At 39.3% G+C, this 12,635-nt stretch overlaps 1 protein-coding gene across 1 annotated transcript in view; it reads right to left on the bottom strand.

Moving 5' to 3' along the window:
- Positions 1-205: 205 nt before the first annotated feature.
- The window catches only part of RNF169 (ring finger protein 169), an 85,114-nt gene continuing 72,684 nt past the window's right edge, over positions 206-12,635 (bottom strand). The window contains exons 5-6 of the mRNA XM_027083392.1: positions 4,267-4,366; positions 206-3,815 (exon numbers count right to left, since the gene is read on the bottom strand). Coding sequence (XP_026939193.1) covers positions 2,631-3,815; positions 4,267-4,366 — 1,285 coding nt within the window. The 3' untranslated portion in view covers positions 206-2,630. The remainder of the gene's footprint in view (positions 3,816-4,266; positions 4,367-12,635) is intronic.

The raw sequence follows: 12,635 nt of genomic DNA, 5'->3' as shown, positions 1-12,635 counted from the left end.
CAGATAATACCTTAGTGGTTTTACCCTCCTCCAAAGCCAAGAAGATTAAAGATTAAGCCTCCTCCCTCCTTAACCTAAACTGCTTTGTCTATATTTGAAGGACTGCTGCTCAGCTGGAAGTCTGGAAACTACAACTGTCAGTACCATTCGAGGTTCCACAGTAGGTGGTCAGTAAGCTGGATCCAGCTGTTGGAATATTTGCCTAACAAGAAATTTTCACTCTGCACCTGATGCTAAAACTTGTTGCTACTGCTAAGCAATTTCTTAAAATGAAAGTATTATTTTGGGGAAATATTTAAAATATATATCTTTTCTATTAAAAATATTTATCTTTTTTCCAAAAACAAAAATCAGTTCCAACTGGAGTGTTTTTCAAATGATTGAAGGTATAGAAAAAGGTGACAAGTGGAAAAATAAGTGTCTTTGCTACTACCAATGAGACTAGCCTTCCAATAACATTTACTAAGATCGAAAAGGAACTCCATGAAATGGCAGTAAGTGATGTCTTCTCTGAGGGCATTTAGTAAGTCACCCTCCCTGTCTCTACAAACCAGTGCCAGCTCTTCTATCTTGGGCACCAGTATGCCCTCCAGCAGCCTTTGGAGGGCGTATGTTGCTGGTAGGACCTAAAACTGAAGTGGTATGAATATAAAGTACTGATGTATATTTTCTAAACAAACATCTGCACGTGTGCACGCACAAACACACAGAACACAGAATACATACATTCAGGTAAGTGACACTCCCCACCAAAGTAGTCACTGAGGAGGTTCCACATATCTCAGTGATTGCCAAAATACTTCAGACATCTCTGGAACTCCTCTTTGGGAACTGTTTATGAGCTGCCCAAGAAAACTGCTCTGACTGCTTTACAGATGCACCTCATTTCTGACTCCAAGCCCTAGGTAACCTACCTTCTCTTCCAGAAGCTTCAAATAGCTTCTGACTAGTTTCAAACTAAAATTCTCTTTCCTATAACCCCAAAGATGAAAGATTTGCCGAGAAGAAGGGAGGCAAATCTGAGAAGAAGCAAAAGTAGGTGATATAGTAAATCCTTTGTGATCTTGATAAGTGAGTCGTTCTGGATCTTAGCTTCTGCCTTAGTAAGAGGAGGAAGTTGGAATAGATGACCATTAACGTCCTTTGCAGTTCGAACATTAGATGTCTAGATGTCTCTAGACTTTGAGGACAGTTCCAGAGATGTTTTCACCAATGGCAACATCATTGGAAAAACTATGCAGCATCCTGCTGAGGCCACCTGAGGGGAACAACATACATTGGGATATATAAGATCTGAAAGGTTTGTTAAAATGCCAGTCACATGACTTTATAGTAACAGCTCATACATGCACAGGGAATGCCAGGCCACCTGAGATCCCCTAAAATCGTATCTTAATCCCTACTTTCAATGAGCCCAGATGGGCAGAAGCACCAAGCACCACCAGAGATGCAAAAGACACATGGTGTCAGCTGCTAAGGAAAATAAACCCCAAAGGTCCATGGGACTGAATTTACCAGCTGTATCCAGCTAGATTCCTTGTTTCCACAGTAGGGAGTTTCAGTACTGTTCTTGCCTGACTTCTGGGCAAATTTTCTGGATTTTAGATCAACACTGCAGATAACTCTTGGCCATATGGAGAGTAACAATGAAGTCCAATTGTAGTTTATCTAACAGAGTGGAACCCCAGGAAAACAGAAGGCTGTACACTGTAGGGATGGGGATAATTGCACAGTATATGTTTACACTTCCAGTCAATCTCAATTATCTGCATGTGGGTTTTGCACAATCAGCATTCAAAGCCCAGCTTGCTTTCTCTAGGCTCCCCTGGTACGTCCTTGGATCGCTGTCCATTATGGCAACCTCTTTAAGTGTGGAAAATCCATGGGATTTGTCGTTGGGAGACCCAGCAGTCAGTCTGGGCTATGCCCTTAGTAGTTGAGAGAAACTGAACATCTGCACTGCAGTTTCATCATCTAAAAATGGGACTAATACCACTTACATGTTAGGTCTCCTGAAAAGACCAAATTAAACAATGACTATGAATGTGGTCTGTCAACTATATAGCATTAATCAAATGTTATTTTTTAAACAAGGAATGTAAATTAACTTTTGTAGAAGCATAAAAACTGATTTAATTAGGAATATTTACTTGCGGCAAGGGTAAGAAGGGGGAACATAATCTTTATGGATCTGCCAAAGAACTACACTGTTCCACTTCTTTGAAAAAAGATGGAACTAATTTTTATCTGCATGGCTGATTTAAAACAACACCTGCTGAAAGAAGTCAGGAGGTCTGTCAGTTTGAGAAGGTGTCCCCTTTTCCTCTACCATTTCTAACCCTGGCCATTGTGCTCCTGAATCTCACCCCAAGCAGGGGCTGCCAGATTTGGCCCAGACGCCCTAAGGGGTGGGTCACTTAGGGGGTGAGGAGCGCTTCTGGCCCGGGTCACAGGGGGGCAGAGATGCAGCTTCCTTGGCTATATATACTACAAAGGCCCGAGACCTCTCAGAATCATGCTAGACAGTGTTTTGCCATTAAAAGAAACCCAAAGTGAGAACATTCATTTCTTCAGGGTAAATGATCAAGCCCAAAGACCTCTGAAAAATAGGTAACGCTGCTCGTCGGGTGCTACTTGGCCCCAGCCATGCTACTGGACCGCAAGAGGTACTGATCCATGCTTCCTTTTCGCCGACTCACAGTCCGCCTCTCATTGTCAAACATGCGCTGCAGCTGCAGAGCGAGCTGCCGGTCCTCTTCCTCTTGCTGCAATTTCTGCTCCATCTCTCGCAGTACTGGGTCTGCTGGGGCCAGACCCACCTCACCACTGCTTTGTCGCAGTTTCTTAAGGGAGCCATTTTGTTCCAAGTGCTTGGTCTTACAGCGTCTTTTCCTGCCCCGACGCAAGGAAGGAAGTGGCTCCTCACCTAGGCTGTCTGCCAGAACACCATTAGGCAGATCAAAATGATTCACTGTCTTCAGCTGTTTCTTTGTTTTGAGGACCCCGCCCAAAACACTGTTTTTAGGTAGCACTGAACTAACTGCTGAGATTTTCATAGCTGTTGTTATACAGGTTTTATCTAACTTGGCATCTGGGGATGACCCTGACCCTTCAAACTGCTCTCTCTCCAAAGAAGTCCCACTGGCTCCCACTTTGAGTTCTGAAGAACAGCAGGTTTCTAATGGGATCTCAGTGCTCCTTTTACTGTCACTGCCCTGCTCTGCTTTTGTCTGGCTAACAGAGGGGAAATAATCAAGGTCAGTGGGGGTAGGTCCTGTATACTCAGAGAGTACTTGCCCACTGGAGAGTCTTGTATTTAAAGCCAGAAGTGGCTTCTCCTTGCTAGAATGGGTAACTTCAGTGACAAGTAAGTCTTCCCCTGTTTCTGGAGCCAGGGAGGTGAGGGTGGCTTTCGAAAGGGTCTTTTTGATCTGCCGCTCCTGAAAGATCTGTTCCCACTTTTTGAGGATCCGTGGACTGGCCTCATAAGAAGTCTGCTTCTGCAGGCTTCTGTTTAGGTTGCGGGGTGTTGATTTGATGATGAGGGGACTCAGTACACGGCCATCAGGGAGTCTCTTGGGAGGAGTACATGGTGAGCAGACAATGGGCTTGAAATGGTTTAGTTCTTCGGAGATGCTGTCGTTGCTCTCAGGGCTGATGGAGCGCTCTGGCTTATGCAGGGAAGCCAAGGATGAGAGGGAGCTGAAGGGCAGACGCTTTTCAATGGTTAAGTCAGGGGCTGAGAGGCAGCGGTTGTTTTGGGTGGACAAGAGGACACCAATGATAGGGTTGGAGGCTGGGGTCATGGTTGTGACCTGAAAGAGATTTAAAAGATTACAGATACATACATATATATACATATTTTTTTTTCTTCGTAATTCCTTCTTGATGGTAGAGGGATAGAGAGGAAAAGGGTAAGAAAAGGGATAAAGGGTCATATGAGCCTAAGAAATGTGGAAAATCCCTAACCTAGAATGCACCCACCATTTGCAGAAATTCCTACGTACTTGAAACAATTAATGAAATTGAAAATTCTGGGTAAAAAAAACTCATCCAGAACTTTTAAGAAGGTTCTTCTAGTGGCCCTCATTCCACTCGTCTGGCTACTAATTCAAACTCTCTTCCTTCACATCTATTTTATAAAATTCTCCAACATAATTAGTATGCCTAGGACCCATTCTGCCTCTTCTCATCTGGAACAGTTTCTCCTGTGGCCGTGCGCAGGATGGGACTGGAGAGCCCCGGAAGCCTGTGTCTGAGGTCTACCTTGGCTTTGCTGGTTGGGGCTGCTCTCAGTCTGCCCTTCACTCTGTCCTGACCAGTGTCACTGCAGCTCTGACTCCTTTCCATCTTGGAATTTAGGTTCCTAAAAGAGAATAAATAAAAGACAAGTAGTTAAAAGTAGCCCATGATTGCTAAGGAAAAAGAATGACAATCTCTTCTGTGCTTTCAAAGCCACACAGCTACAATAGAAAATGAATTCATTTATTAACAAAATACATTCTAAGAACAAATCCTGTCCAAAGAGAGAGGGAGTTCTCCAGAGAGGACATCTGGTTTAAGCCTTTGTTTCCAAACTCAGATCCTGCCTAAGTAACGCAAGACCAATGGCTATTTCACTCATGCTTAGAGAGATGTAGGGTGGATACAGTATTAAATCACCTTTACAAACAATACATTTTTTTCCTTTGATTAGGCCCAAACCTCTCCTCAAGCAATCTAAATCAGCCATGAAACAAGTATTTAAGTACTTATAAAATGCATAGCAATGCACTAGATTCCTATGCAAGGAGTAAAAATTAAATATAGTCTCTCCCTTAATCCATTACATTTGAGCTTCCAGAGGCCTACATCCTTTGGAATTAAGGTTTCAAGAACACATGACTTTTCTTTTTTTGTCTTACGCATGCATTACATTATGACTTTACAATGCAAACCAAAAACCAAAGTACCTGTATTATAACATTAATCTTACTGTGTAAGAATTATGTACAGATGACTGTCACCTGCCCCAGAGACTGTAAGTAGGGATTCTTGACTATCTTATTACTCACCTTTGTTTTCTACTCTCCAACTCTTGCCTAATACATGTCTGGTGAGACTAATGCTTTTACAAATGTTTGCAAGAGATATTTTACCTGTGATACAACTCTACTCTATAAGCATTTAACAAACGCTTACTATATGCCAGTCACTGATGAGCACTATCTGGGCGCTGGAAATACAGAAAAGAATGAGGTACAGTCTAGGTCTTCAAGGAATCAAGAGTCCAGTGAAGCAGACAAATAATTCAATACAATACAGTGAAATGGTACAACAAAAAAATGATGCCTAAGAATGGCATAAAAGAGAGAGTTATTAATTACCTGGGATGGAGTGAGAGCAGGGTTGTAAAAGCCTTCCTACGGCATATGTATTTTGAAGGATAAATAAGAATTTGCCAGAAGGCAAGATGGACACATAGCCATGTAGAGGATCCCAAACAGAAATTATTTCCTTGAGTGATTCTATTTAGCTCTGGAATGGAATAATCGTATCTACTCTTTGGAGCAAAAGATTTAAAATTTTACTATGCCAGATTAGTTCAGAGAAAACTTATAAAGGAGGCAATAAGGTACATTCCCAGAGTTCCTCTCCTCTCCCTACATCTCTAGTGAAGGCCTAGCCTACCTATTCCAGCATTTCTGTGTTATTCCTCCCATTCAAACCCCTCTCATCCTATGTCTCATAGCCACATCACCTTGCTAGATGGCTCCAATTTGATGAACTAATCTATGCTATGGTATTAATAGGAGAAAATGATGGCCAACCTGTATCACATGTTTGCATTTTACCAAAAAAATTCAACACTGAACCAAAAAATAAAAATAATGTGAGAGTTGTACCATCTGGTGGGAGGTATATTTTGGAGCAAGAAGGAAACTTCAACATTACCCTATAAAGGCAGCTGCTTACAAGTCAGCTTGGTTTGTATTTTACCTAGAATAATACTGAAATTCATTTGCATTCCCAGAACTCACAAAAACTGTCAGTGGTGCAAGTTACCCAAAAGTAAACGGTACAGTATATTAAAATGCTGGGGTGAATAACATTTACTTTGGGTCAAGAGGAATGGATATAGAGCTGAAAGAGACAGCATTACTATGTCAAATATGTGACTTGTTTCGCATGATTCCATTGGAGAAACAAGTACAAACTTAAAGGAAAAGGTTTCCTGATCAACATAAGAAAGAACTTTATAACTTTCAATAGTAAGAGCAGTTCAATGATATCTGCCTTGGGAAGTACTAAGCTCCATGTCATTAGAGGTGTTCAAACTGAGGCTGGATCTACACTTTAACAAACATTCCAAAATTTAAAATTAGCTTAATATATATACTTTTCTTTTTTTTTCGCGGTACGTGGGCCTCTCACTGTTGTGGCTTCTCCCGTTGCAGAGCACAGGCTCTGGATGCGCAGGCTCAGCGGCCATGGCTCACGGGCCCAGCCGCTCCGCGGCATGTTGGATCTTCCCAGACCAGGGCACGAACCCGCGTCCCCTGCATCGGCAGGCGGACTCTCAACCACTGAGCCACCAGGGAAGCCCAATGTATATACTTTTTAAAAAACAGGCTATGCATCCATTTTGTCAGCAATAACAGTCAAATTTAAAGACACTGGCGACATGCCCAAGTTATCTGATGTACAAACGACAACTACTTGTTGCTGGGGAGAACTTCTTAACATGCCCTCTAAACTCTGTTTTGGTGAAAGAAAAGGCCCAGGGAAGAAACTCACACTTGCAGCACTCAAGCACACAACAAGGACACCTAAATAGTTTCTGACAATCTAAAATCTTTTGGGTAAACCTCAGTATGGCTGAAACCATCACTGTCTCTTCCATTCGATTAGCAGACTATACTGAGCACCAACTCTGTGCAAAGCACTTGAGACAGGTTGATGAAAAGATAATTTTGACCTACAGAAGCATCCAGTCACTGACGTTCACCACAACATACCACAAAGGGGCTTTAGAGAGCAGTTATTATACAACTAAACTCTTCAAGTGTTTTCTTTTAAAAGTTTCATAGTTTTATCTCTTACAATTAGGTATCTAAACCAGTTTGATTCAATTTTTGTACATGGTGTGAAGTTGGAGTCCAACTTCATTCTTTAGCATGTGGATATCAAGTAGTCTCAGCATCATATGTGAAGAGACTCTTCTTTCCTCCACTGAATGGTCTTGGCACCATTACTGACAATCAACTGACCATAGATGTATGGGTTTATTTCTGGACTCTCAATTCTATTCCACTGATTGATATATCTTTCCTTATTTCAGAACCATACTATTGATTTCTTTAGCTTTGCAGTAAGTTTTGAAATCAGGAAGTGTGAGTCCTCCACCTTTGTTCTTTTTCAGGATTGTTTTAGCTATTTGGGATCCTTTGCAATTCCATATGTGAATTTCAGGGTCAGCTTATTCATTTCTGTGAAAAAAGAGATTGCAATTTAAATACGTATTGTAATGAATGTGTAAAAAACAAATTGGGAAGTATTGCCATATTAACAATATTAAGTCTTCTAATCCATGAGCACAGAAAATCTTTTCATTTCTTAAAGTTTTTAATTTCTTTCAACAATGTTTTCTAGTTTTTAGTGTACGTGTCTTGCACCTCCTTGGTTAAATGTATTCATAACTATTCTGAGTTTTTGGTTTTTTTGTTTTTTGAATTTTATTTATTTTTTTATACAGCAGGTTCTTATTAGTCATCAATTTTATACACATCAGTGTATATATGTCAATCCCAATTGCCCAATTCATCACACCATCACTCCCACCACCCCCCGTCGCTTTCCCCCCTTGGTGTCCATACGTTTGTTCTCTACATCTGTGTTTCTATTTCTGCCCTGCAAACTGGTTCATCTGTACCATTTTTCTAGGTTCCACATATATGTGCTAATATACAATATTTGTTTTTCTCTTTCTGGCTTACTTCACTCTGAATGACAGTCTCTATATCAATCCACGTCTCTACAAATGACCCAATTTCATTCTTTTTTATGGCTGAGTAATATTCCATTGTATATATGTACCACATCTTCTTTATCCATTCGCCTGTCAATAGGCATTTAGGTTGCTTCCATGACCTGGCTATTGTAAATAGTGCTGCAATGAACATTAGGGTGCATGTGTCTTTTTGAATTATAGTTTTCTCTGTGTATAGGCCCAGTAGTGGGATTGCTGGATCATATGGTAATTCAATTTTTCGTTTTTTAAGGAAACTCCATACTGTTCTCCATAGTGGCTGTATCAATTTACACCCACCAACAGTGCAAGAGGGTTCCCTTTTCTCCACACCCTCTCCAGCATTTGTTGTTTGTAGATTTTCTGATGATGCCCATTCTAACTGGTGTGAGGTGATGCCTCATTGTAGTTTTGATTCGCATTTCTCTAATAATTAGTGATGTTGAGCAGCTTTTTATGTGCTTCTTGGCCAACTGTATGTCTTCTTTGGAGAAATGTCTACTTAGGTCTTCTGCCCATTTTTGGATTGGGTTGCTTGTTTTTCTAATATTGACGTGCATGAGCTGTTTATATATTTTGGAGATTAATCCTTTGTCCATTGATTCATTTGCAAATATTTTCTCTCATTCTGAGGGTTGTCTTTTCGTCTTGTTTATGGTTTCCTTTGCTGTGCAAAAGCTTTGAAGTTTCATTAGGTCCCATTTGTTTATTTCTGTTTTTATTTCCATTTCTCTAGGAGATGGATCAAAAAAGACCTTGTTGGGATTTATGTCAAAGAGTGTTCTTCCTATGTTTTCCTCTAAGAATTTTATAGGGTCCAGTCTTACATTTAGGTCTCTAATCCATTCTGAGTTTATTTTTGTGTATGGTGTTAGTGAGTGTTCTAATTTCATTCTTTTACATGTAGCTGTCCAGTTTTCCCAGAACCACTTATTGAAGAGACTGTCTTTTCTCCATTGTATATCCTTGCCTCCTTTGTCATATTAGTTGAGCATAGGTGTGTGGGTTTATCTCTGGGCTTTCTATCCTGTTCCATTGATCTATGTTTCTGTTTTTGTGCCAGTACCTTATTGTCTTGATTACTATAGTTTTGTAGTATAGTCTGAAGTCAGGGAGTCTGATCCCTCCAGCTCCGTTTTTTTCCCTCATGACTGCTTTGGCTATTTGGGGTCTTTTGTGTTTCCATACAAATTTTAAGATTTTTTTGCTCTAGTTCCGTAAAAAATGCCATTGGTAATTTGATAGGGATTGCATTGAATCTGTAGATTGCTTTGGACAGTATAGTCATTTTCACAATATTGATTCTTCCAATCTAAGAACATGGTATATCTCTCCATCAGCTGGTATCATCTTTAATTTCTTTCATCAGTGTCTTATACTTTTCTGCATACAGGTCTTTTGTCTCCCTAGGTAGGTCTATTCCTAGGTATTTTATTCTCTTTGTTGCAATGGTAAATAGGAGTGTTTCCTGAATTTCTCGTTCAGATTTTTCATCATTAGTGTATAGGAATGCAAGAGATTTCTGTGCATTAATTTTGTATCCTGAAACTTTACCAAATTCACTGATTAGCTCTAGTAGTTTCCTGGTGGCTTCTTTAGGATTCTCTATGTATAGTATCGTGTCATCTGCAAACAGTGACAGTTTTACTTCTTCTTTTCCAATTTGTATTCCTTTTATTTCTTTTTCTTCTCTGATTGCTGTGGTTAGGACTTCCAAAACTACGTTGAATAATAGTGGTGAGAGTGGACATCCTTGTCTTGTTCCTGATCTTAGACGAAATGCTTTCAGTTTTTCACCATTGAGAATGATGTTTGCTGTGGGTTTGTCGTATATGGCCTTTATTATGTTGAGGTAGGTTCCCTCTATGCCCATTTTCTGGAGTTTTTATCATAAATGGGTGTTGAATTTTGTCAAGAGCTTTTTCTGCATCTATTGAGATGATCATATGGTTTTTGTTCTTCAATTTGTTAATATGGTTTATCACATAGATTGATTTACATATATTGAAGAATCCTTGCATCCCTGGGATAAATCCCACTTGATCATGGTGTATGATCCTTTTAATGTATTGTTGGATTCTGTTTGCTAGCATTTTGTTGAGGATTTTTGCATCTATATTCATCAGTGATATTGGTCTGTAATTTTCTTTTTTTTTGTAGTATCTTTGTCTGGTTTTGGTATCAGGGTGATGGTGGCCTTATAGAATGAGTTGGAAGTGTTCCTTCCTCCACAGTTTTTTGGAAGAGTTTGAGAAGGATGGGTGTTAGCTATTCTCTAAATGTTTGATAGAATTCACCTTTGAAGCCATCTGGTCCTGGACTTTTGTTTGTTGGAAGATTTTTAATCACAGTTTCAATTTCATTACTTGTGACTGGTCTGTTCATATTTCCTATTTCTTCCTCGTTCAGTCTTAGAAGGTTATACCTTTCTAAGAATTGGTCCATTTCTTCCAGGTTGTCCATTTTATTGGCATAGAGTTGCTTGTAGTAGTCTCTTAGGATGCTTTGTATTTCTGTGGTGTCTGTTGTAACTTCTCCCTTTTCATTTCTAATTTTATTAATTTGAGTCCTCTCCCTCTTTTTCTTGATGAGTCTGGCTAATGTTTTATTCATTTTGTTTATCTCCTCAAAGAACTAGCTTTTAGTTGTATTGATCTTTGCTATTGTTTTCTTTGTTTCTATTTCATTTATTTCTGCTCTGATCTTTATAATTTCTTTCCTTCTGCTAACTTTGGGTTTTGTTTGTTCTTCTTTCTCTACGTCCTTTAGGTGTAAGGTTAGAGTGTTTATTTGAGATTTTTCTTGTTTCTTGAGGTAGGGTTGTATAGCTATAAACTTCCCTCTTAGAACTGCTTTTGCTGCATCCCATAGGTTTTGGATTGTCGTGTTTTCATTGTCATTTGTCTCTAGGTATGTTTTGATTTCCTCTTTGATTTCTTCATTGATCTCCTGGTTATTTAGTAACGTATTGTTTAGCCTCCATGTGTTTGTGTTTTTTACCTTTTTTTCCCCTGTAATTCATTTCTAATCCCATACCATTGTGGTCAGAAAAGATACTTGATATGATTTCAATTTTCTTAAATTTACTGTGGCTTGATCTGTGACCCAAGACGTGATCTATCCTGGAGAATGTTCTGTGCGCACTTGAGAAGAAAGTGTAATCTGCTGTTTTGGGATCGAATGTCCTATGAACATCAATTAAATCTATCTGGTCTATTGTGTCATTTAAAGCTTCTGTTGCCTTATTTATCTTCATTTTGGATGATATGTCCAATGGTGTAAGTGAGGTGTTAAAGTCCCCCACTATTATTGTGTTACTGTCAATTTCCTCTTTTAGAGCTGTTAGCAGTTGCCTTATGTATTGAGGTGCTCCTATGTTGGGTGCATATATATTTATAATTGTTATATCTTCTTCTTGGATTGATCCCTTGATCATTATGTAGTGTCCTTCCTTGTCTCTTGTAACATTCTTTATTTTAAAGTCTATTTTATCTGATATGAGTATTGCTACTCCATCTTTCTTTTGATTTCCATTTGCATGGAATATCTTTTTCCATCCCCTCACTTTCAGTCTGTATGTGTCCCTACGTCTGAAGTGGGTCTCTTGTAGACAGCAAATATATGGGTCTTGTTTTTGTAACCATTCAGCAATCTCTGTCTTTTGGTTGGAACATTTAATCCATTCACGTTTAAGGTAATTTTTGATATGTATGTTCCTGTGACCATTTTCTTAATTGTTTTGGGTTTGTTTTTATAGGTTCTTTTCTTCTCTTGTGTTTCCCACTTAGAGAAGTTTCTTTAGCATTTGTTGTAGAGCTGGTTTGGAGTTGCTCAATTCTCTTAGCTTTTGCTTGTCTGTAAAGCTTTTGATTTCTCCATCAAATCTGAATGAGATCCTTGCTGGGTAGAGTAATCTTGGTTGTAGGTTCTTCCCTTTCATCACTTTAAGTATATCACGCCACTCCCTTCTGGCTTGTAGAGTTTCTGCTGAGAAATCAGCTGTTAACCTTATGGGAGTTCCCTTGTATGTTATTTGTCATTTTTCCTTTGCTGCTTTGAATAATTTGTCTTTAATTTTTGCCAATTTGATTGCTATGTGTCTTGGCATGTTTCTCCTTGGGTTTATCCTGTATGGGACTCTCTGCACTTCCTGAACTTGGGTGGCTATTTCCTTTCCCATGTTAGGGAAGTTTTCGACTATAACCTCTTCAAATATTTTCTCTGGTTCTTTCTCTCTCTCTTCTCCTTCTGGGACCCCTATAATGCGAATGTTGTTGCGTTTAATGTTGTCCTAGAGGTCTCTTAGGCTGTCTTCATTTCTTTTCATTCTTTTTTCTTTATTCTGTTCCGCAGAATAAATTTTTTCTTTATTCTGTTCCGCAGCAATGAATTCCACTATTCTGTCTGCCAGGTCACTTATCCTTTCTTCTGCCTCAGTTATTCTGCTATTGATTCCTTCTAGTGTAGTTTTCTAGTGTAGTTATTGTATTGTTCATCTGTTTGTTCTTTAATTCTTCTAGGTCTTTTTTAAACATTTCTTGCATCTTCTCGATCTTTGCCTCCATTCTTTTTCCGACGTCCTGGATCATCTTCACTATCATTATTCTGAATTGTTTTTCTGGAAGGT

The sequence above is a fragment of the Aethalodelphis obliquidens genome, unplaced genomic scaffold (genome assembly GCF_003676395.1).
Source record: "Aethalodelphis obliquidens isolate GAN/ISIS:26980383/991018 unplaced genomic scaffold, ASM367639v1 scaffold50, whole genome shotgun sequence".
In the NCBI taxonomy this organism is placed as follows: domain Eukaryota; kingdom Metazoa; phylum Chordata; class Mammalia; order Artiodactyla; family Delphinidae; genus Aethalodelphis; species Aethalodelphis obliquidens.
The sequence above is the reverse complement of the archived record's forward strand: the minus strand, read 5'-3'. Positions and strand labels throughout refer to the sequence as shown.